The 25,923-nt window shown below is 40.5% G+C and overlaps 1 protein-coding gene and 1 long non-coding RNA gene across 4 annotated transcripts in view; one reads left to right on the forward strand and one right to left on the reverse strand.

Moving 5' to 3' along the window:
• Positions 1-19,572, forward strand: part of Ophn1 (oligophrenin 1) — a 299,051-nt gene extending 279,479 nt beyond the window's left edge. For all 3 annotated transcript variants that reach the window (XM_042694942.1, XM_042694944.1, XM_042694943.1), the window contains 4 exons: positions 8,562-8,727; positions 10,054-10,104; positions 16,984-17,025; positions 18,756-19,572. In XM_042694942.1, the coding sequence (XP_042550876.1) occupies positions 8,562-8,727; positions 10,054-10,104; positions 16,984-17,017 (251 nt within the window). In that variant the 3' untranslated portion in view covers positions 17,018-17,025; positions 18,756-19,572. The remainder of the gene's footprint in view (positions 1-8,561; positions 8,728-10,053; positions 10,105-16,983; positions 17,026-18,755) is intronic.
• Positions 14,094-20,801, reverse strand: LOC122120686. The gene is made up of 3 exons (XR_006149768.1): positions 20,410-20,801; positions 19,215-19,220; positions 14,094-14,112 (listed from the first exon to the last, which is right to left on the reverse strand). It is a non-coding gene; the product is annotated as an uncharacterized LOC122120686 (long non-coding RNA).
• Between the last annotated feature and the right edge of the window lie 5,122 nt (positions 20,802-25,923).

Genomic DNA, 25,923 nt, shown 5'->3' on the forward strand with positions numbered 1-25,923 from the left:
GTTCTAGCCTTAAGCAAAAACCTAAAAGACAGTGTCCAGGCCCTGGGTTCAAGCCCCAGTACTGGCACCAAGACAGAGAGAAAGGAGGAGAGAAGGAAGAGAGAGAGATATAAAGGAAGTACACTTTGGAAATATAGTTTGGTAGAAAGAGTAAACCATAGGTTCAAGAGGCTTCCAGATGTTTTATTCTGCTTTGCCTCTTTTTAGCTACTGGACTTTGGACTTCTCTCTCCAACTCATTTTTAAGATTCTAGAGGGGGCTTAGTGGTAGAGTGCTTGCCTAGCATGCATGAAGTCCTGGGTTCGATTCTTTAGTACCACATAAACAGAAAAAGCTGTAAATGGTGCTGTGGCTCAAGTGGTAGAGTGATCACCTTGAGTAAAAGAAGCTCAGGGATAGTGTCCAGGCCCTGAGTTCAAGCTCCCCGACTGGCAAAAAAGACCCCAAAGGGACTCTCAGATTCTGTAAGTCTGAGGATAAAAGTCCTTATAAAACTCCCAGAGCATTGAACACTTTAAACTTTAGGTGAAAATAATAACCTTAAAACTTGTGGGGATATCATGGTTGTATATTGTGTAGACCACAGCTGGAGATCTTAAGGAACAAAAGCTTTTTTCATTGTCTCTTTCTTGTGCTAGTCCTGGGGCTTGAACTCAGGACCTGGCCATCTTACCTGAGTTTTTATGCTCAAGGCTATGTTTCACCACTTGAACCACAGCTGCACATCCAGCTTTGTAGTGATTAACTGGAGATGAAGGTCTCAGGACTTCGTTGTGTAGGCTGGTTTCAAACCATGGCCCTCATATCTCAACCTTCTGAGTAGCTAGGATTACAGGCATGAGCCACTAGCTCATGTTTCGTTAGCCCTGTTTCATTAGCCTTCTGACAGATTGAATGAACTACATTTTTAATCTACTCAGTAAATATTGTCAGCTGTATGCAAAGCAATTTACTTTATTATCTGGGAAGGACACAGATTAAATCCCACCTGGGTCTTGCTTCCAAGTTGAGAGAGAGGATAGAGAGAGGACAGACACATACACAGAGAGAGAGAAAGAGAAAAAGACAAAGTACAGGATTCCAAGTACAAAACAACCAGTGCCTTAAGAACTAGGGACAGGAACTTGAAGTATTTTAGGTCCTAAGAGACATAGCACTTAAGCTGATGCAAATTTGGGCATGTGGGAAATGGATAAAGAGCATCTCGGAAAGAGATGATTAACTGTAAGACATGTACATGGAACAATAAATAATACTGTTTGTCTGGACTGTAGGATATAGAAAGAATGGTAGCAAGTTTTAGATCCTAAAAGACAGCTGAAGCCAAATGGAAGAGAGTGGTTGAATGCCAGGATAAATATTTTTGGGTGCACTCGGCAGGCAACAAGAAGCCATGGAATCTAAATTTGTTCCAGAGAGAGAGGCAGAGAGATAACACTGAAAGAATCAGAGAGAGAGAGAGAGAGAGAGAGAGAGAGAGAGAGGCAGAAACACAGAAAGACAGACACAGAGAGACAGAGAAAGATACACAGAGGAAGAGAGATTAGACAGAGAGACACATGGAGAGACAGAGACACAGGGAGACTAAAAGAAATACATACATTCAGAGAGAGAGATGGGGCTTACAGTACTTCCAGAGCAACATTTAAGAGCAACAGAGAGAGGAGAGGTAGAGCTCTACAAACTTGGATCATAGACTGAAAAGCAGTCCAACCCCATATTGTACTGGTAAAGAAATGATCTGCTCACAGTTATGCAAGCTAGTTTTAGTACCAACACTAGACTCCAGGTTCTTGACTCCCAGTTATATGACTTCTCCCTGCCTGCCTTACCAGTTTGTCATTCTGGCTTAACTGTGACTGAGACAAATTATAGAGGCAAGAAAGGACAACACTGGGGTCTTTTAGCCAAGAAAACTCTTTGCTGCTACTTCAAAGCTTGACTTGTAATGAATCATAAAGTTGGAGCTATAAATAAAAGGACTACATAGATACAAAATTAATGATGTTTGTTTTATAAGGCCCTAGGTTGATGTCCATTTTGAAGTGGCTATAATTTAGGAATAAATAAGGTTCAGATTGGGGATGCCATCTGGTTCACTCATCAAGTGAAGTGACAGCATTGTTATGGACATGACTTCAGGTAGAAATGTTTTCAGACTCCGACATTGTGTCCTATTGCTCTTAACTGACTCCATATCCAGTGACCAGTAGAAATGGGGACAGCAGCGTTAGCTGCTGTGAACTGGTACCCATTAAATATGCATGTGGGTGGGTCCTGGTGGCTCACACCTGTATGTATCCCAGCTACTCAGGAGGCTGAGATCTGAGGATTATGGTTCAAAGTCAGCCCAGGCATGAACATCCATGAGACTTTATCTTCAATAAACTACCAAAAAGCCAAAAGTGGAGCTGTGGCTCAAGTGGTAGAGCACTAGCCTTGAGCAAAAGAAGCTCAGGGACAGTGTCCAGGTCCTGAGTTAAAGCTCTAGGACCCACACGCATGCACGTGCGCGCGCACACACACACACACACACACACAAATACTCATGTGTAGGTCCCACACCAATCAATTAATATAGGATCTCTGATCATTTCATAGCTTTAAAGCTCTTCACATGTTTCTAATGTGTAAACAGGGTTGAACCACTGGGCCTCTAGAAAGTTGGGATTACATGAGTTTTGGAAGTCAAATTGTGGAACAACAAAGTCCAAGTCCAAGTAAATAAACACCAGGAAGTACGTACTTAAAAGGGATTGGAGGCAGAGCCAAGGGGAGAGGTATAGTCTTAAGAAAAGTAAGAGAAGGGGTGGGCCATAAAGGATAGAATGATCAAGTTGTATTCATAAACTGCTTTGTCATTTGGCACCTCCTTTATGCACCTACTTAAAGATAATAAAAATAAAAAAAACAAACGATAAAGATAATAAAAATTTTTTTAAAAATCAAACGAAGTTGGATTTATTGTTGAACAACTCAGGTTACTTTTCTCATTTTGGAGTCTTTTTAACTGTACAAAGGAGATAATTTTTTTATTGCATAGGTGTTGTACAGAGGGATTATTATTAAATAAGTATTATGTAAGTAAGGTAATGAGTACATTTCTTTTTGAACAGTGTTCCCCCTCCCTCATTTTCTCCCACTCCTACCTGCACTGCCCTCACTACACAAGTTGTAAAACTCAGTTCCAACATAGTGTCTAGTGAGTATAACTCTGTTGCATTGGTTCACCCTTTGTTTCACTGTTTCTGTGATTTTCCTTCCCTTCTGCAAATCAGATAGACTTATGTACAAGACAAAGGTTACAGAAATACAAAAAACAGTGACAACGGGGCATAAACTGAGGGGCGGGGTGGGAGGAGAAGAAAGAAATAACTGCAAATAGTACATTATAAAAAAACTCTTATTTCTATTTCTTGGAGTTCACTTTGATAAGCTTCATTATATGGTCATATGCATTTAGCTATTGTGATCCTCTGCTAAAAATATCATAGATGTAGTCTAATTATTCCAAATGAGGGAAACCATGCAGCCTGTGTTTCTTTGGGTCTGGCTTGCTTTGCTTAGTATAATTTTTTCCACGGCTTTTCATTTCCTTACAAATGGGGCAATGTCATTCTTTCTGATGGAAACAGAATTCCATTGTGTATACACACCACATTTTCTCAATCCATCATCTACTGAGAGGCATCTGGGTTGGTTCCATATCTTAGCTATGGTAAATAATGCTGCGATAAACATAGTTGTGCTGGTAGCTTTAGTGTGGCCTTGTTTGTGGTCATTTGGGTAAATGCCCAGAAGTGGGATTGTTGGATCCTAGGGGGAGCTCTATGTGGAGTCTTTTGAGGAACCTCCATACTGCTTTCCAGAGTGGTTGAACAAGTTTACACTCCAGCCAACAGTGTATTAGTGTTCCAAAGGGGATAATTATTTCTTTAGAATTGTAGCCAATTTTTTAAAATTTATTTTTCATTATCCTTAAGTAGTTGTCCAAAGAGGTTTAACTCAACATGTCAGTTTGTAGTACAATGTATCGATTTTATTTTACTTAAGTGGTTGTTCAAAGTTATTTCCATTCAACATGTCCATTTGTGAGTACATTGCATCTTGATCAATATTACCCCTTCAATCATTGTCCCCAACTCTCCCAACCCTGCCAGTTTTCTCAAGTTATCTACTTCTATTTTCACATATGTATATTCACCTACCCTTCCTCTATCCATTCACCAATGATTGTGTATATGTGTATACACATATGTGTGTGTTCATATTGAGACAATACCTGAGTACTATCCCTGAGCTTTTGTACTCAAGGCTAGCACTCTACCACTTGAGCCACAGCTCCACTTCCAACTTTTTAGTGGTCAGTAGGAGATAAGAGTCTCACAGATTTTCCTGCTTGGTCTGTCTTAGCACTGTGATCGTCAGGTTTTAGCTTCCTGAGTAGGATTAGAAGTGTAAGCCACAGCATCCTGCTTGCCAATGTTAAATAAGAAAAATATGCATACAACACCATAGTACTTAGAAGAGAGGAAGAATTCTATAAAGGGTAATTAATATTTCTGGTACTATTATCATTATTAACCTTACCCTTCATAATTTTAGATTACTAGTAACAACAATCCAGCAGCCATTGGGGGAAACAGTGGTTGTAGGTGGCAAGCTATAATCTTCACTGTCACTCTGTAGTCTATATTGGTTGTGGGTGAGCTGGTCCACGTTTCTTTTTTTTCATATTTTCTTTTCTTTCTTTTCTTTTTTAGGCAGTAATGAGGCTTGAACTCAGGGCCAAGGTACTATCCCCAAGCTTTTGTGCTCAGGGATAACAATCTACCATGTGAGCCACAACTCTGCTTCTGGCATTTTGGGTGGTTAACTGGAGATAAGAGTCTCATGGACTTTCTGCTTGGGTTGGCTTTGAACAGTGATCCTTAGATCTTAGCCTACTGAGTAGCTAGGATTACAGGCATGAGCCACTAGTGCCCATCCACTGGTCCATTTCTGAACCTTAGTTTCTTGTGCATAAAATGGGGATGATGTGACCTATCTATTCTTTCCTTGCAAGCTTATTGCGACTACTTAATAGCTATCATTTGGGAGAGTGCTTTGAATAATGTAAGTTTGTTAGGAGAAAAATGTATTATTACCATTTTGGTCATTTAGTTCTGATGTGATTCTACATGCCCAACCTGGTGCTAAGGGGCATAAGATACAGGCTGAATGAGGAGAGAGTGAATAGTGAATGTAATAGTTGTTTATTCCTTCATGATACATCAATCACACTGTATTTTCATTATATTTTTTCATATGTTTCACCAGAATTCTGTATGTAGATCAGTTAAAACAAAGCACAATATCTTAAGTACTTACAAGCATTTACCAGGATGGAAATTCTTTATGCCTGCTAGTGTGCTCAGAGGGGCTAGATTTGAGCAGGGCCTTCAGGGATGGTTATAATGCAGGAGACATGCAATGAAGACACACAAGTAGCAGGGTCTGTTGCTTATTTAACCCCAGTGGATGCTAATCACTGTGAACATACCTTCCAATTTATACCTTTTGACTACTTTGTGAGGTGAGGAGGGGGTTTGTTATATTTGTTTCCCATATACCAAAATGACGGTCAGAGGTGAAGGCACTGTTGAAGGTCCTACAGCTTCAAAGTAGCAGAACAAGACCTCTCAAGCACAATTTCAGACTTTCAGTACTTTGTAAAGCAGCACAGTGTTTCACCTAAATGTAAGAGTCCAGGGCTTGGGGCTGGGAAGGTGGGCTCAGTGGTAGAGTACTTGCCTTGCATGCATGAGGCCCTGGGTTCGATTCCTTAGCACCACATAAGCAAAAAAGAAAAAAGCCAGAGGTGATGCTGTGGCTCAAGGGTAGAACAGTAGCCTTGAGCTGAAGAGCTGAGGGACAGCGCCCAGGCCCAGAGTTCAGGCCCCATGACCAGACCCCCCCCAAAAAAAAAAAAAAAAGAGTCCAGAGCTTGCTTTGGTGGGGCAGTCAGGAGAGCAGTTTGATAGCATAGAGTAGGGTTTGTTCATGAGACAAGAACTTTGGAACCAGTTCATGGAGGCCCTGAATTCATAAGGAGTTTGAACTTTATCTTCTGCATTTTAGAGCTGCTGGGGAAGTCTTGAATGAGAGGAAAAAGTGTAAACATAAAGTGAATCTTGTAATAATGGTATGTTGATTTAATTTAATATGGTTTTATGTTTATCTTAAACATTTTGTAGAAAAAATTGAATAAAGTTCTACACTGACATCCTTGCCTGATTATATATGTATTTCTTTCAATATTATTTTCACAGGCCATGAGCACTTTTCATGGACTTAATTTTTGTTTAATATTATTTCCTATCAATATTTTCTTTTTACTATGTCTGTTTCTGTATAACATGTGTTGTTTAAGCCACATTGGTAGCTCGTGCCTTTAATCCTAACTATTCAGGAGGCTGAGATCTGAGGAACATAGTTTCAAAGCCAGCCTAGTCAAGAAAGTCCATGAGACTCTTATCTGCAGCTAACCACCCAAAATGTCAAAAGTAGAACTCTGGCTCAAGTGGTAGAGCACTAGCCTTGACCACAAACGTTTAGGGACAGTACCAGGCCCTGAGTTCAGGCCCCAGGGCCACCACCAAAAAAGTGTACATGTACACATATGGGTGTATCTGTATCTGTGTCTGTGTGTATGCTGGTTAAATGCTGGTAAGAATTTGTTTGCTTAGCCTTTGTGTTTGGATCAGCCTTTTTGCTGTTAATATGCATGCTTATACCAGTAGATTTTTCTTGTTTTGTTTTTTTTTTTCCTCCCTTTTGCGTTAATTGCTTTGGGCCTGTCCCTCAAAGTTGAATTGCTGGGCAAGCAAGTATAACTATTTCATATGAATGATTTTTGTATTTCATCCAAATTGTTCTGGAATGATTGAGATGAATATCTAGATAGAATAAACCCAGTTCACAATGCCACCAGAAATTTGTGAGTGTACCTGCCTTGCCATAATTCTGCCAGAACCATTTTGTTAAAAAAGACAAAAAAAAAGTTATTTATTTTGTCTGGCTAATCTGCAGAGATGTGAGGTCGGAAGGTGAGTTAGGAGATTATAACAATAGTCAAGCCCCAAGTAAAAAGGACCTGGATTTTTTTTATGCTGGTCCTGGGGCTTGAACTCAGAGCCCTGAGTGCTTTTTCTGAGCTTTTTCTTTATATACGCGTGCGCGCGCGTGCACGCACACACACACACACACACACACACACACACACAGTTATTTGTAAAAATAATGTACAAAGGAGTTATAGTTAAGTCAGATGAAGAGTACATTTGTTTTTGAACTATGTCTCTCCTTCCCTCCCCCCTCTCAGTTTTTCCCTTGTGCCCACACCCACAAGTTTTATAGTTCATTTTCAACATAATGTCTAGTGAGTACCACTGCTGTATTTGTTCTTTCTGTGCCCCCCTGCCCTTACCATCCACCCAAAAGATAAACTTATAAACAATACAAATGATACAGAAAACAAAAACAGCAACAACAACAACAGCAAAATTCTCTTTCCATTTCTTGAAGCTCATTTTGATAAATATTATATGTACATAGTTATTGAGCCTTTATTATCCTCTCCTATCTTGCTCAAGGCTGACACTCTACCACTTGAGTCCCAGCTCCACTTCAGCTTTTTTGAGATAAAGAGTTTCATGGGGTTCTCATTCTAGGCTGGCTCTGAACCTTGATTCTCAGATCTCAGCCTCCTGAGTAGCTAGGATTATAGCTGTGAGCCACTGGCATATAGCTAGGACTTGGATTTTTAAAATTTCTTCTTCTCTCCTCCTCCTCCTCCTCCTCCTCCTCCTCCTTTTTCTCCTCCTCCCTCCTCTTCCTCTTCTTCTTCCTCTTTCTCTTCTCCTTCCTCCTCTTCCTCTTTTTCCTCCCCACCTCCTTCTCCTTGTTAAGATGGGTTTCAATTTACCACATCAATTTATGAATATAATGCATTATCTTGATCAGTGGTACTCCTTCCATCATTCTCTATTTCTTCCAACCTCGCCTAGCCCCCAAAGTTACCTGGCTCCATTTTCACATATATACATTGAATACCATCAACCATTTACTAAGTACTTGCTATGTATCTGACACTATAGAAAACATTAGTACAGAATTTTCTTTTCTCTTATTGTTTCATTTTTCTACCAGTACTGGGGTTTGAACTCAAAGCCCTGTGCTCCTGCTTGTTTTTTTTCCCACTCAAGGCTGGTGCTTGACCTATTATAACACTCTCACTATCTCTGTTAAATAATATATGTTATTCTTGATTATCTAGCTGAAGAAATTGATAATTAGGAAATCATATGACAAAACCCAAGGTGCATATAGTTAGAGAGCTGAGGTTCAAACATAGGCTTTCTAGAGTAACAGTTTCCAGAAGGGTTACAACAGAGAGACAAAGCTGTGCTCAAGAAGAAATGGGGACCAAGGGACCAAGATTACCTCAGTAATATTACCTGCTCATGTGTAGTGTTGTTTGGTTAATTATTCAAGTTCTTTGTATTGTTTTCTCTCCTAGGAGAGGCAGAGAGTTTCAGCAAAGTACGGCCTCCAGGAGAAAAGCCAACCATCATTCGTCCCCCCATAAGACCCCCAGACCCTCCCTGTCGTGCAGCTACTCCCCAAAAGCCAGAACCAAAGCCAGATACTGTGGCTGGCAATGCAGGGGATATCCCATCATCTGTGTAAGTAGGCAGCTTTTTACCTTCATCTAACACTTGTGTTAGGCTCCTAAAGATGTTTTACAGATTGCCATGTACAGCCCTTAAGTATGTACACTACACATTCACATTCACTGCATCATTCACTTTAGAGTCTAGAGGAACATTACAGGCCAATTATGTTTGGGGTATTCTGCTCAAATTTTATGCCTAAGAAATTTCCTTAAAGATGAAAACTTTAAACCTACTTCAAGTTGTGCTAGGGGAGACCCATTTTTCTTAGTTGCCCTGATCTCAGTAAGGTGATCAAAATCACTTGCTATTTTTAGACTACTTGCCTTTGGAAATATTCTTTTTTTATTATTGTGAAAATACTGTACAGAGGGGTTACAATTACATGGCAAGATAATGAGTACATTTCTTATCAAGCATTGTAACCTCCTCCTTTGTTTACCCTTCCCTTCCCATCCCATTCCCCCCCCCCCCCCCCCCCCCCACCAAAGTTGTAAAGTTCGTTTTCGACATAATGACTTGTACATCTCCTTGTTGCAATGGGTCCACCTGTATCCCTATTTATATTGTTACGGGTTTAAAAAACTATCTAATATATTTTTTCATTGTGCTTGTGCTCAAGATATTTTTCCTTTCTTGTAAGAAAAAATGACACTATTTTGCACACACAAGTGTATGTGTGGGGGAATGTGTATGTGTGTATGTCCTGAGGCTTGAACTCAAGGCTTGGGTGCTGATGGTGAACTTTTTGCTCAAGGCTAGCACTGTACCATTTGAGCCACACTTATACTTATGGCTTTTTGCCGGCTAATTAGAGATAAGTTTCATGAATTTTCTTACCTTGGCTAGCTTTGAGCCCTAATTCTCCAGATCTTAGCCTCCTAAGTAGCTAGGATTACAGATGTGTGCTACTGGTGCCTGGCTGAGAAAATGAACTTTGTGAGCATAATATAATAAAATGTCTCTTGTTTGCTATAATTATAACATCAGGGAAAGAAGAAGAACAAGGACTCTACAGCTTCAACTAATTAGCAAAGTGTATTTACAAAATCCAAAAATGACACTTTGAGCCAAAGACTGGTTTTACTTAAACATCAGACTTAGAACTTTCTGGACCAATAGAGACCAAAGGGTATCATCTATGGCTTTGGGAGTACTTCCATGGGATCACATTTTGATATTTAAGATTGTCTCAAGACTTAGCTCCTTTTGCCAGCAAATGCAAGACCTGGCATTGGTAGTTCATCTGATGAAGTCTTGTGTCCTTTCTATTTTGGCCTTCGGTTCTCACATGTATTCCAGAGCAACTCATGGGACCTGCTTGGCTTATATTTGCAGGGTGGCTTCCAGGACCAGATTCTTTGAAACAGCTTCCAGGAAAACAGGAAGGTAAGAGACACAGGCAACAGAAGAGAAGCTAAGATCTCAATGTCCTGAGTAGCTAGAATTACAGATGTGAGCTACCAGTGTCCAGTTTCAAGTCACTGATTTTTAATAACTTTATCATAAATATGCCTTTTGCTCTTACACATTTCTTGTCTTTTTTCTCTCTAGCTTCCTCTGATCTCTGTGTGGGTGTGTTTGACATTTTATCTCCTGTCTCTTTCTGTGTGAGTGTGTGTGTGTGTGTGTGTGTGTGTGTTTGTTCATGTGCATGTGCTTGTAAGTATATGCCAGCACTGGGCTTGAATTTAGGGCCTCTCAACGACACTTGCGTTTTTCACCCATGGATGCCACTCTCCCACTCTACTCATACCTTAAGCTGAGTTCTTTTGCCTGTTAATTGGAGGTGAGTCTCTTAGAATTGTCTTTCTGAGCTAGCTTTGAACTGCAGTCCTCAGACCTCAGCCTCCTGAATAGCTATGATTGTAGGACTGAACCATCAACACTTGGCTTGTGTCTTTAACTTTGTCTCTGTCAACTTTGTCACCTCTGTCTTTCTGTGGCTGTGATTCTCTTCCTTCTCTGTCTCTCATGTAACTCTTCCTGGCCATTTATATTTTCTTGTTATAATTTTCCTCATTTAGATCCGATTATATTCTAAAAGGGCAGCTGACAAGGACATGTAGAATATAATACTTTACCATTAAGTTTCAGAGTAAGCATGGATCCCATTTCAAAGGTAAACAGTGGATTTAGGCAATGGTTGTCAAACTGGCTGTACATCTAAATCTCCTAGAAAGGTTGCACAAAAACATAAAGATTCCAGCTGGGCTCAGGTGGCTCACGCCTGTAATCCTAGCTACTCAGGAGGCTGAGATCTGAGGATCACGGTTCAAAGCCAGCCCGGGCAGGAAAGTCCGTGAAACTCTTATCTCCAATAAACCACCAGAAAATCAGAAGTGGCGCTGTAGCTCAAGTGGTAGAGTGTTAGCCTCGCACTGAAGAGCTGAGGGACTGCGCCCAGGCCCAGAGTTCAGCCCCACGACCGACAAAAAAAAAAAAAGTACACATAAAGATTCCTGGCTTCTATTCTAGACTCACTCTGAAACAGAATCTCTAGCAGTAGGGCTCTTCCTCTCTTCTTCCTTTCATCTCTCCCATTCTTCTTCCACTTGTATTTCAAACTTTTTAAATGCTAGTACAGGCTGTCTAAGGTCTAGGCACTTGGGAATCTTTAGACTAGAACACCTGGAGAAATGATTGCTTAGCCTTTGGGGTTTCTTCTATGTGTTTGTTCCACATTGCTAATCAGGGAGTGAAATTGTGCTTTCTAACAGGTAAGAAGAGCAAACTCTTCTTGGTGGCCAGATAAAAGCAGAGCAATGTGCAATAGTCAGCAGTGGAACTAGGGTAGATTTGATATCCCCACCTCCCATACTGGTATCTGACTCACCAAGGCTTGATTCTGTTTAGCAGGTCACCTTAGTGCAGCTTGGAGTGAGCTATAAGAAACCCTAGGTTCAGCCAAACTCCCCTTAGACATTCATTTACTATTTGCTCTATCATAAAAGACAGATGAAAATGAGGTCATGTTCCAGTTTTCTCTCACCAATAGCATGAAGACAAAAATTTGAGGGACTGAGGCCACATGTCAGTGGAAGAGTGTTTGCCTAGCATGCGTGAGTCCTAGATTCCATCCTTATCACTACCCTCTCCCCCAAAAAAGTTTTTTTTTTTTTGTTTTTTTGTTTTTGTCAGTTCTGCGGCTTGAACTCAGGGTCTGGGAATGTCCATGAACTTATTTTTGTTCGAGTCTAGCACTCTACCCCGTGAGCCACAGCTCCACTTGCAGCTTTTTCTGTTTATGTGGTACTGAGGAATGGAACCCAGGGCTTCATTCATGCTAGGCAAGCAATCCACCACTAAGACACATTCCCAGCCCCCAGGAACTTTTTTGTAAGTGTATTTTGTTTGTCTTTTCTTTTTTTGATACTGGTGATTGAACTCAGGATATTGCACTTGCTGGCAAGTGCTGTGTCACTGAGCTACATTCCAGCCCAAAAAGTTTTGCTAGGTGCCTTACACCTATAATCTTTATACTTAGGGGCTGATTTTTGGAGGATCATGGTTCCAAACCAACTCAGGCAGAATAGTCCTAGAGATTTCCTCTCCCAAATAATTATCAAAAGGCTGTGCTTGAAGCATGGCTAAAGTGGTAGAACACCAGCTGAACAAGCGAACTGACCAAGTGTGAGAATGTGAGTTCAAACCCTGTTTTGGACCCCTCCCCCCAAAAAAGTTTATATGTAAAAACTTTAATGGATTTACCTAACAAGCATGAGACCCTGAGTTCAATCCTTAGAACTGCAAAAAAATGAACTTAACCAAATGTTTACCCTAAGAATTAAAAAAGTAATGAAAAAGTAGGGAGAAGAGGAATCACATGTGGACATGTCTAATGTTCTTAACAAGGTACCCATCTACAAGCCAAACTACTTCCTAGTGGTACTTCTACCATCCAAGAATAAGCCACTTGAGAAATGCATAACCAAGGAAATTGAATGAAAGCAAAGTGGAATGAACAGGATGAGCTGGGCATGTCTAGAGGGTAAAGCATTTTAGAGGAGGTCATATATGAGCTAGGGCTTGAACGATAGGGAGAAATGTACATAAATTGTGTAGAATTTATCTGTAACTTTGGACAGGGTATCAATGCCAGAAGAAAATATATAAGAGGCATGAACAGCGAGGTATCAGTGGATCACACCTGTATTCCTAGTTACTCAGCAGATTGAGATCCGAGGATCACAGTTGGAAGCCAGCCAATGCAGGAAAACTTGTGAAACTTCAATAAAAAATTAACCACAAAAATGCAAGAAGCAGACTTGTGGCTCCTGTGGTAGATCACTGGTCCTGAGTGAAAAAGCTAGGCGACAGCTCTCAGACCCTGAGTTCAAGCCCTAGTATTGACACAAAAGCAAATTAAAGAATAAAAGGCATGAGCAAAACGCAATAGAATCTTTAGATCAGACAGACTGCCAATAAAGAAGGTATTGGCATTGGCAAACTGGTGTTGAGTGTGGAGATTTTTTAACACTGCCACTAGGTAAAGTTTGTTGTACACTGCCCAAGGAGACAGACCAATCACAGTCAAAGGGGGTTGTGACCAAAGCAGACACTTCAGGTTGGAGTACCATTCTATCTGTCTGACATCCAGGCTTCTAGAACTAAGGTTAAGCTCACTTTTTATCCCCAGATTCCATCTTGGCTAGAGTATAAATAAGATCAGAGTGGATACAAGTGTCTTCTAATATATCATGACTTGGGTACCCACAGGTTCCTCCCACTCTGCATCTGTACAGGAAAAGCATCCCTTCTATCTTGATTCTATCTTATACCCACCACATACTGATTTGTCACTCAGCCAGCTCCATGTGTGGTCATTGTTGCCAATCTCTTCTCCCATGTCTAATAAAATTCTTGAGCTGTTTAACCAGTGTTCTGTCCCCCTTGGTTCCATTTTCATACTTGACTGTAGCCTGACATTTGAAGGACATCTCTTCTTTCTTCCTTTGCCTTCTCTGACAATTAAAAAACTCAGCAGGAATGACATCTCATTGAGAATGGAGGGGAGGACATTTCAGAAGGCTAAGTAGTTAATTGCAATAGAGGATCAGAAATGATTAGCATTCTACTTTGGCTCAAATGGGAGAGTGTAAAGAGGGTAGCTTAGCTGAAGGTAAAACTAGGAAAATGGATTGGGACCCCATCACAAACGTTTTGTATAACAAGCTAAGATGTTTGTTCTTTATAGTCCATGGAGAGGTTAGGGAAGATATTTAAACAAATTGATGCCTATTCAGAACTGAAAGAAGATCACTCTGGTTGTAGTAATGAAGATACATGGGAGTAAGGACTGGAAGCAGACATAGAAGGAGACATCCATTCTCTCAGGGGTTGATGGAAATCTCAGTCTGTAGCATTGCCCAGGGGAATGAAATCCAAGGAACAGATCTGAGAGAAGTTCAAAATATTGACTTTTTAAACTTTCTGTAACCTTTTCAAACATGGAACAACACAATGCAGTAGGAAAAGAAAACCCAAACTTTGGTAATTAGGTACATGGTACAATAATTAATCATAGAGAAGGCAAGCTTTTTCTGTGTTTATTTTATTCAGTGATTTTGAATAAAAGTGGATAATCCCGGTAGAAATATCGTGATTACAATTTAGGCCAGTAATTGGGGTCAGGCCCACACAGATTTCAGGGTGAAGCTGTTGAATACAGCCAGGGTCACTCCAGAGAGAGAGCACTGATATATACTGCAGTATGAATAATATTACTGTGTGGGATGTTCCCCAATATTTGGTGGTAATTGAAACCACAGAAGGGAATAAGATCACTTAGCTAATAGGCATAAACAATTTCAAGAGAGCAACAATTCCTTTTTTTTCCTTTTTAAAAGAGTTTTATTATTATCTTTAAGTAGTTGTTCAAAGGAGTTGCCATTTGACAAAATAGTTTATGAACACGATGTATCTTGATCAATGCCACTCCTTTCATCATTCTCCCTCAGTATTCCAATCCCATTCCTTTCTCTTAATTTTCTTAATTTTGTAGGATATACATGATTTTTTTTGCCAGTCCTGGGGCTTGAACTCAAGGCCTGAGCTTCTTTTGCTCAAGGCTAGCACTCTATCACTTGAGTCCCAGTGTCACTTCCAGATTTTTCTGTTTATGTGGTACTGAGGAATCGAACCCAGCGCTTCATGCATGCTAGACAAGCACTCTACCACTAAGCCACATTCCCAGCCCATACATGAATTTTATGACTGAATTCTCTCTCCTTCTTCTCTTCTTTCATCTATTACCTCCTCTTGATACCTCCTCCTGCCTTTTGAGTACTGATTTTAAGGTGTTTATTTTGTTGAACTTTGAGTTAGCCTTTCTAAGGAATTAGACTGAATTCTCTCTAGAATATAGCATAGTTAATACAATTGTATTGCTTACTACCTAATAGTGTTTACTTATACACTTACAAATGAATTCTAGCTTCCATATATGAGAAAAAATACATTCACACTTCAGTTTCAAGCAAAAGAGAAGACAGAGGACCAGTGTTGTATGAGATAGTCTGATCATACTACCAGAGGATTTATTCTTGTCACAACACAGGACTAATTTAGGGTTGATCTAAGCACATCAATATGGTACACACACTGGTTTGGTCAACAAGGCAAAGGAAGATTCATCTTTTGCAAACACAGTACTTCTGGTGCCTTCTCATCCTTCTCACTATTAGAGAATAGTGAAAATATAGTCTTTGACTTGGGCCAAGTTCTCTGGGATCTCGTGGCCTCCAATAGCTTGGCATTCAAGGGATTGCCCTGGCACCTGAAAGATGGCTTCATGTCTAAGAGATTGGTTTGCCAAATCTGCCACAAAAATAGCCCAAATTATAAGCAAAGAGCCAGGGGCTTAAAAACATCTGGACAGAATCACTTACCCAATTTTCCTTTTTCTTTTTTGCCAGTATCAGGGTTTAAACTCAGGGTTTCTTGCTTGCTTGCTTGCTCAGCTGGCACTCTACTACTTGAGTCATGCCCCTAGCCTGACTTTTTCTGCCAATTATTTTGGAGTCTTTCAGATTTTTCTGTACAAACTGGCTTCAAATCATGATCCTCCAGATTTCAGTCCCCTTAATAGCATTACAGGTTTAAGTAATTACCCACACCACATCTTTTTTTATTAGTATTGTGAAAATACCGTACTGAGGGGTTACAATTACATGGGCAAGATAATGAGTACATTTCTTATCAAGCATTGTTGCCTCCTCCTTTGTTTCCCCTTCCCATCCCTTCCCATCTTCCCCTCCCCCCCTGCCAAAGTTGTAAAGTTCGTTTTTCGACATAATGACTTGTATATCTCATTGTTGCAATGGGTCCACCTGTATCCCTATTTAAACTATTTGTTTTTGCCCTTCCCCTCCACAAATTATACCAAGTGAAAGCAGGGGTTATACCGTGGGGGAGGGACATACAAAGCAACAAAGAAATCATTTTATAAATATGTTAGAAACAATCACATGAAAGAAAAAAACATTTGAATACTTATTTTGGGGTTCATTTCACCTAACATCAACTTATCTGACCTTTTCTATTTGTCTCAGACATATACTAATTATTGCAAATAAGGGAAACCATGGGACCTATGTTTCTTTGGGCCTGGCTTATTTCACTTAATATAATTTTTTCTAAGTCTTTCCATTTCCTAACAAATGGGGCAATGTCATTCTTTCTGATGGAGGCATAGAATTCCATTGTGTATGTATATCACATTTTCTTGATCCATTCATCTAAAAAGACTCCACATAGAGCTCCCCTATGACCCAGCAATCCCACTTTTGGGCGTTACCCAAATGATCACAAACAAGAATACACTAAAGCTACCAGCGCAACTATGTTTATTGCAGCATTATTTACCATAGCTTAGATACAGAACCAGACCACATCTTTCAAATAATGCTTTGCATTTCCATAGAATACTTCTCCATCTCAACTGGGCGCCAGTGGCTCACGCTTGTAATCCTAGCTACTCTGGAGGCTGAGATCTGAGGGTCACGGTTCAGAGCCAGCCCAGGCAGGAAAGTCCGTGAGACTCTTATCTCCAATAAACCACTAGAAAACCAGAAGCAGTGCTGTGGCTGAAGCGGTAGAGTGCTCACCTTGAGCTGAAGAGCTGAGGGACAGCACCCAAGCCCAGAGTTCAAGCCCCACGACCCACCAAAAAAAAAAAAAGAGAATACTTCTCCATCTCTCTGAATTGCTTATCCTAGTCCTGATTTATAAAGTTATCTTGAAAGATCTTTTTTCTTTTGCCCACAGTTCTCAAGGCAGACTTCCTGGAGATGAGAGTTGATGCCACAGGTATGTAGTCTACACCCCCTGATGACAGAACCTTGATCCAGTAAACCTTATTTATAAAATCTGCGTTTTTAAAGACTGGAATATTATTTAGTCCTAGAGGATGGAAAGCTATTTTGTCTCAGTTTGTTATCCTAAAATTATATGACCTTTAGCCTTAATGTCTTTCAATTCTGAGAGTTTGTATGAATTTCTGATCTGTTTCTTGTTTTCTCCCCCCCCCCCCAAAAAAAAAACTGTAGTGTAATTTTGTGGATTAACTTTTAATTAACTTCATTAATAATCCTAGACTGTGATATTTTAGACAACTGCATTTCCTTTTTTCAAAATTTCAGTTCCTCACTTTCTAAGATAAGAAGTTGGAGTCATTTAACTGGTGTCCTTTGTGTCTTGAAGGAAACCAATAACTATCCTTTTGGTATTATAACAGGTAGCATGAGGCTGCCTTTATCTGTAGAGGGACTTTGTTCCTTCAGCCTAAGACACTCTTTTGGTCATTCATACCTAAATGCTCATCCTTAATCCCTTATATTTTTTTAGTACTAGGACTTTCATATTCATGATCCTATTTTTGCCACGTCACATACCAGGTGGAGGAGAATGTGGGTTTTTTGTTTGTTTGTGGGTTTTTGGTACTAGAACTTAAGGCATCACACTCTTGCTTCGTTGTCTTTCTTCCTTCCTTTCTTCCTTCCTTCCTTCCTTTCTTCCTTCCTTCCTTCCTCTTCTTTCTTTCTTTCTTTCTTTCTTTCTTTCTTTCTTTCTTTCTTTCTTTCTTTCTTTCTTTCTTTCTTTCTTTCTTCCTTTCTTTCTTCCTTCCTTCCTTCCTTCCTTCCTTCCTTTCTTTCTTTCTTTCTTTCCTCCTTCCTTCCTTTCTTTCTTTCTTTCTTCTTCCTTTCTTGCTTGCTTGCTTTTTTGCTTTTTTTTTTGCTCAATCTGTTTCTCTACTACTTGAGCCATACCTCCACTTCCAGATTTTTGCTAGCTAACTGGAGATAAGAGTCTCATTGGCTTTTCTGCCAGGACTGGCTTTGAACCCTCAGATCTGAGCTTCCTGAGCAACTAGAATCATAGGTATGAGACATGTGTGTTTTAATTCAACATATAAAGGTTCTGACATTTAGAGGGAATGAGTATCTTGTTAAGGTTACAGGAAACTCAGATCAGAAAAATGCCTTTCTGTGCCTTAGAGTTTAGATGGCTTGACTATCAGATTTCTGGCATGACATGAACCACAATGCACATAAATGAAATCTAACATATCTGGAACTTGGCTTGCCATGTGCTCCTAAGCTTTCCTTTTCTTTCTGTCACTGCCAACTCAGAGGTCCTTGGGTAGATAGCTTTTTTCTCCTTATCAGCCCCATACAGGTGAAGTCCTAATAAGAGGAATTTGGGAGATATTGTAGGGCCATAAATAAGCATTGACCTTGTTGCAGGGGAGGGAGGAGCAGGGCGGTATAAACTCTGAAGTTCTGGTATCAAACTTCTTTCCCCATTGTCTTTTTTGGGTATTAGAGTTGAGGCTGGTGGGAGGTACAAAGTCTCTAGCTCTGATTATAGCACCACCTTAGGCTCTGTTTCATAGGATTTGAAATAAGAGGGCCTTTTCTCAGAAGATTAGCTACCAATTGTAGGTTTAGCAGCCTACAAAGAGAGACTCCGCTGCTGAGTGACTGTTAAGTGCTTAACCAGTCCTAAACTAATTCACTGCCTTTTCTTTTCCCTTTCAGGTGTTAAAAAGCCTTGGAGGGATCCTTTCCAAGATTCTAAAAGGGTCTACTTCTAATCCTTGTGTGCTGAGTCTTTTGTGCAGAACAGCAGCTCTTTCCTGGCCCAGGCTCTGGAAGAAGTAAAATAAGGGGCACATGTCCTAGACACATGTTTATTTCCCCTTGATATTTTGTCTCCATCTCCTCATAAGGTGTGTCTTGAGTTCTTGCAATACTGTGAATGGACTCCCTGAAGCCCCAGATTCTGCGGAAACCAAGCTACCCGCTTGACCTGAGTTAAAGAGAGGAGCCTGGATTTCACCTCTTTTCCCCAATTCCTGCTTCTTCAAAAACCATCAAACTCTGAAAGATCTGAGGCTGAAGATGGATCTTCAGAGTATTACCCTGATCTAAAGGCCATTGGAGTGGTGGGGGCATTGCTTACCTTGGTTGGAGGAGATGTTGCTGGAGAATCTTAACATGTCTCTTACTGAGGATGTGGACACTAGTACTAGGTTAGCTCCCTGGTGCTGCTGTGTGTTACCTGCTCCTATGGGGCCAGTGTGGGTGGTCCCCTCACAGTACCCTCCCTTCCTGCAGCCCCATGTGCCTTCCTGCACTTGCTTAATAAGCCTGCTAGGGCAAATCTGCCAAGCGTGTTTTGCATGTCAAACAAAGCCTAGGTTCCTTATTATTTTTCCTCCTGTTTTTACTTGACAATTTTCCTTTCTAAGCAATCAAGACAAAACAAAACAAAATTGGTGGAGTGGGGAGGCTGTGTTTATCCTATAGGATTTTCACTCTTGTGAAGATTAAAAAAAAAAATAAGACAGATTAAGCCCAGCAGTTGCTTCAACTTTGCCTCCAGATGCTATGTTCTTTTTTTTTTTTTTTTTTTTTTGGCTACTAGTACTGGGGCCTGGGCATTATCCCTTAGCTTTTTGGCTCTAGGTTGGTGTTCTACCACTTGAGTCACAGCTCCATTTCTGGCTTTTTGGTGGTAATTTGAAATAAGAGACTCAAAGACTTTCCTGCTTGGTCTAACTTTGAACCCTGATCCTCAGATCTCAGCCTCCTGAGTAGGATTACAGGCATGAGGTCACTGATGCCTGGCTAATTATTCACTCTATTTCCTGAAAACAAGCAGATCTGAATTCCATGTCTGGGATTTAGGAACTCCACAATGCCCCTAAGATCATATGCAACATCAGCTGACAATAGGCCTTTTCTGGACAGATGATCTATACCTTTCTATTGAATTTTAAATGAGCCTGTGATCCATTAACTGTTAAGAACCACAGCCCTTAAGATTAAAGATTATTTCCAGCCTATGAACTCTTTGATTAGAAGACTCTTTCAAAAACACTGGAACAGCCCAATTTATAGGCAGAACAATTAGTGACCACACAGGACAAGAACCCAGGTCCCTAGACGCTTACTGAAAGTCTTTTCCATGATATCACATTTATGTAGCAAGGAGTCTTTCATTGGTGGTGACATTAATGGTGATCACTTTTGGGGTTTGGCTTTTATTGTTCTTCTTGAGCCCCGTGCATTTTCTATCAAGTGAAAATTTCAAGATAGAAGCTTTTCATCTCCTTGCTTTACTGTTTGATCGCTTAAAGAGAACTAACATAAAATCAGCTGTTGTGGATTTGACATTGGAGGAACAGACATTTCTGGAACCTGTCTGTTGAAAGGAAGCTGCTGGGAAGATGTCACTGCTTATGTCCTTGTACAGATGCCGGGGACACAGCCTGTATAAAAGGACTTTCCTATGAGCACTCTTCTAGCAAGGCCTTGCTAGTATATTGATTATAGCAGAGAGGGAATTAGAGAATAAAACATGTCAGAGCACATGCCTTTGGAGAAGCCTTAGTGAAAGACAATATACTTCAAGACACTAAACATTGTTAATTAGTGAATTAGGAACATGTAGGCCAAATGCATCGAGAGTCTTTATGAAAGCAATCAAAAAATTTGGTGCTGTTCTAAATCAAAACATGTCTGGGTAGTCCCTTTGTACTCTATCCACTCTACTTAGCCTTCAAGGCCACGTTGCTAAAAAAAAAATCAGGAATTGTCAGGCACTGGTAGCTCATGCCTGTAATCCTAGCTACTCAGGAGGCTGAGATCTGAGGATCGTGGTCCAGAGCCAACCCTGGCAGGAAAGTCTGTGAGACTCTGATCTCCAAATAACCACCAGAAAACCAGAAGTGGTGCTGTGGCTCAAATGGTGGAGTGCTAACCTTGAGTTGAAGAGTGCAGGGACAACACTCAAGCCCAGAGTTCACGCTCCATAACTGACAAAAAATGAGGAGCAAGAGAGCCAAGTGAGCCTTATTCCATCTACTGCTCACTGCCAGGCTTGCTGGTCTCCTGTTGAGCCCTGGTCTGTCTCTTACTCTGTTATAGGACTGAATAAAGCAGTCAGGTGGCCGTTGAAGACAGAATAGATGTGGTTTGACTCTTGTTTTATGGGAAGGGAGTAGTGAGACACAGGGAGGAGTGGGACATAGTTCAGTAGCATTGCCTGGAGAGTTGGGACTACCAGTCTTGCCAGAGGCCAGGGAGCAGTGGCTGGCTAGCTCTGCCCTTGCTCTGAGCTCCTCCTTAAAAGAAGCACCTAGCCTCCCTTTGGCATTCTGGTTTAAAGCACAAAAACTTCTGTGATGACACATGCTGTTATAGAATGAGATTGACTTGGTCTCACTTTGATGAATGGATAAACATTCAGAAGACACAGTGGAAGGAGGGTGATGATCTGAAAGTGGCAGATTTATGAAGTTCTCAAGATCCATTGTCCATCTGGCATTGAAGAACTATAAGTCTTGAAACTAGCAGTAATGACAAAGGAACAATCACTTAGTTTAACACTCACAAAGTTCTAAATGTTTTTTCCCACTGGTAGGTATTTGAACAGAAGCCAAATTACTGGAGTTGACATATCCCTTGACTCTTGCCTACCTAACAAAATATTTAAAGATAAGCATTTGAAGGAGAGAAGAGATGCAAGTGCACTTTACAGTGGTTGGAAGATATTCCCAAGTCAGGGTTTCTGTTACTTTCAATTTACCCATTTGATTTTTTTTAAAGAATTGTGCAATTTTACTTTTTTTTTTTTGCCCGTTGTGGGGCTTGAACTCTGGACCTGGGCACTCAAGACTAGCACTCTACCACTTGAGCCACAGTGCCACTTCTGGTTTTTCTGATGGTTTATTGGAGATTAGAGTCTCATAGACTTTCCTGCCCGGGCTGGCTTTGAACCACAATCCTCAGATCTCAGCCTCTTGAGTAGCTAGGATTACAGGCATGAGCCACCAGTGCCTGGCTGTGCAATTTTACTTTGTAAAGGATTTATGTTTTAGTTGGTAGTGATGAAGTCCTTGTTTATATCTTTGTCAAAATGTTACCAGGTTTGTAATACTCCAAGAAACTGGTGACAGCCATACACATGATTTGAGACTTATAGAAGGTCTTTGTGTCTGTATGGTACTTGATGGTTGGGGGGGTCACATCCTTCTGACACCAACCAAAGTCAAGACACCATTTAGAAAAAAATGTATCATTGGATTTTTATTTTTTGAAGTTTATAAAAATGAGTGTGTGGGGGGGGAGATTGTCCACAGTGAAAGCAAAATTGAGCATATAATTTTAATAGGAAGATAGAATATTTCTACAGTTTTTGGTTGCCATCAAGAAGTATCCTTCCTGTTCCAGAAGTTCTTTGATTCTGTAATAACAATAGATAAAAGTAATAGAGGAAGTAGTTCTGTGACTAGAAAAAAAAATTGCTTTTGATAGAATGTGTAGATGAGGCATGGAGAGACAACTGGCCTTGACACATTAGAAGCTCAGAGAAAGTTTCAGAAACAATTAAAAAATACAGACGAAAGCAAAATAACCTAGAAGACATATTTTCAATGAAGAAAAAAGTAACCTTTGTTTTCATATGGAAACTAATCACTTAATGCCAAGGATGTTAATGGAAGGCTTCCAAGATTGCCTATGTGAAATATTATGTGTGCAATCAGAAAAAAAAAATGATTGAGATCCTGGGGCCAATTCATGTGACTTTCAATAAAGCATGCAGACTATCTAGTACAAATGGTCTCCATTTGTAATTTCATCATGAAAATAATCACTTAGGATACAGTCAGTAACTACTTGCAGCTCCTTTTGTCTTCTACCAACCTAAGAAAATCAAGGCACAGAATTCTTTTGGACCTAGGAGTATTCATCTACTGTCCACTTTACAACACATATGTGGTGCTTCGTTAGGTCTCCAAACATCATTATGGGATAGCCAATCATCCCTTCATACAGATAAGGAAATGGAGGCCAAAGGAGATGAGAAAAGATATGCTTTCAATCTACATTAGGATCTTAAGCAAATTCAGTGCTGGAAAGTACAGGCAGCTTCCTATTTCTAATAACACACTGTAGTACAGAAAATGATTTCCAAAGTAAATAGAGAAGATGGGTGAAAGCATTCACTCGTTTTGCTATTTGAAAATATGATGCTACATGAGCCAAGCCTCAACATCAGCACTAAATGGCTTCTTAGAAATGTACATTCTTAGGCTGGGCACCAGTGGCTCACGCTTGAAATCCTAGCTATTCAGGAGGCTGAGATCTGAGGATCATGGTTCAAAGCCAGCCTGGTCAAGAAAGTCCATGAGACGCTTATCTCCAATAAGCCACCAGAAAACCAGAAGTATCACTGTGGCTCAAGTGGTAGAGTACTAGCCTTGAGCTGAAGATCTTAGGGACAGCCCAAAGACCTACAAACACACACACATGCACATTCTTGTTAGGCACTGGTGGTTCATGCATGTAATCCTAGTTACTCAGGAGGCTGAGGTCTGAGGATCGTGGTTTGAAGCCAGCCTGGGCAGGAAAGTCTATGAAACTCAGCTCCAATTAACCAACAGAAAACTGGAAGTGGCACTGTGACTCAAAGTGGCAATGTGTTAGCCTTGGATGAAAAAGTGTCCAGGCCTCGAGTTTGAGCCCTACAACAACAATAACAACAAAAAAAAGCACATTTTTAGGATGTACCCAAACAACTAGAATCAGAATCTATATTTTAACAAGATCTCCTAGATACTCCTATGAGCATTAACATTTGAGAAACCCTGATTGAAGCTGCTGGGTGTGGCTATAAATACTGAACCAGTAGCTGCCTGCTTCTTGCATTGCTTTACATGTGATGCTGTGCTTTAGTGATCAGTGAAGGAAATTTCTCAAAGAACAGGAAACCAGTATAGAAAAAAAAAGATGAAGAATGACCTGACTGTCAAGCTGAACAATGGAGATGTAGAAAAGCAAGGGGGAGGGCTAGCAGTTGGAAAGAACTCCTTGAAAGAGCCCTAGGTGTCTACATTCAATTTGGTAATAGCTCTTTAAGCCTGAGCAAGTCACTCCACCTCTATGCCTCAATTTATTTATCTTTAAACCAGGACCTTCAGCCTCGTTCTCAGGTGTGGGTTTTACTACAGCCTTTGTTGTAATTAAATGAAAATGGACAACTCCACTGGCCTTTGGCTGTAGTTTGGTGTCTTTTTAAAATATAACTTTTTTTTTTTCTTTTTGCAGTACTGGAGATTGTACTTAGGGCTTTGTACTTGCAAGAGCTCAACCACTGGAGACATGCAGCCCTTTTGAATTTTTAGGTTTTATTTTGGGGGGCGGGGAGGATAGATTTTTGCTTCCACTTTCGCCTGGACTGGCCTTGGACCGCGATCTTCCTATCTGTGCCTCCCAAGTGGTTGGGATTCCAAGCCAGAATCATTCTGTCTGGCCCATAGTTTAGTATCTTCAGTTCCTTATAAGGGATATTCTGGAAGGAAATTCACAGACATTGAAATGACACTATAACATTATTAGAAACTGCAAAGAACTATAAGGGGCACAAGTAGTTAAACAATCTGAAATCAGCCAGTTAAAGTATTATAAGCTATCCAGACTTCTTAGAGATGCCGAGTCATACCACATAGTTGAGCAATCAATTCATACTCTGTCTGTAAGGCTTACCTTGCATAATTTTATAAACTTGTCTTCCTCTGGCTTTGAGGGAGGATTGGTTAGTGGAGGAAGGAGGAGCTTATGAAAAACAGAAAACTATACTCCAGCATGTGTCATTCATTTCTTCTGGAGTGTCTGATGTCCATTATTTCAAAGCCACTGATTTTGAATTAACCTTTCACAAATGGAGATGCAAACACATAGAGGGAAAATGATTTGCTTATGCAAAACCACACACCAGAGCCAAGGGCAGAAAATAGTTGCTCATAGTACCAAAAACAAAGGTCTTTCAATCTTACTGTCTTTGGGAACGACAAGCAGATAGACTTTCCATCTGGGAGCTTTGTGTTCACACCACAGCATTTGAACCTCACACAGCTCCTATCATCCGATCACAGCAGGGATCATTACCCTCGTTTTGTTGAGGAGATGACAAAACATGTCCAAGGTCATATAGGTAGGAAACACAGTGGGGTGAGCCTTCCTAGGTTGCACAACTTCTATAGGGGAGGAGCAGCAGCCCTGCAAGTCCTCAGCTCTTCTGGGAAATATAATTAGCTCGAAGCTCTTAATTATTCCAGTTCAGTGTTTCGAAACAGATTGTTTCTTTTTCCCGTTGAAGCTTATAACCTTTGTACAACATGACATTTTGCAGAGCACTCTTTGGCCCCTTCCCTCATTTTGTCCTCACAACAGCCCTTACAGGGACAAAGTATTGTGCTCTTATTTTATGAATACACAAGGTGAAACACAGAAGCATTGCGTTTAGTCGTCTCTTGCTATTGCAACATGATCAGAGATGCAGCAGCTTAAAAAAAAAAAAGCCCATCTATGTATTAATGCCTAGTTTCTCTAGGTCAGAAGTTTGTGATAGCATAGCTAGAGGCTCTGCTTAGAACCTTCCATCTGAAATAAAATGATCAGTTCAGCCGTGGTTGTCCTCTGAGGCTCAGGGTTCGCTTGGTAACAGTGGTTATTCTCAATTCCCTCTTGTGAACTAAGGCCTTACATTTTAGACATGCCCATCTTAAGCCAACAAGATATAAAATCCTTTTTTTTTTCTCCCCCTTCTACATTTCTCTGATTTTCTTTTTTAGGGATTACCCCATAATATTTCATTCAATCCAGAACACTATCTCCTCCCCCCCCCCCCCCGCCTGGC

Source organism: Dipodomys spectabilis, unplaced genomic scaffold (genome assembly GCF_019054845.1).
Source record: "Dipodomys spectabilis isolate Male_0828 unplaced genomic scaffold, ASM1905484v1 ptg000176l, whole genome shotgun sequence".
NCBI lineage: Eukaryota > Metazoa > Chordata > Mammalia > Rodentia > Heteromyidae > Dipodomys > Dipodomys spectabilis.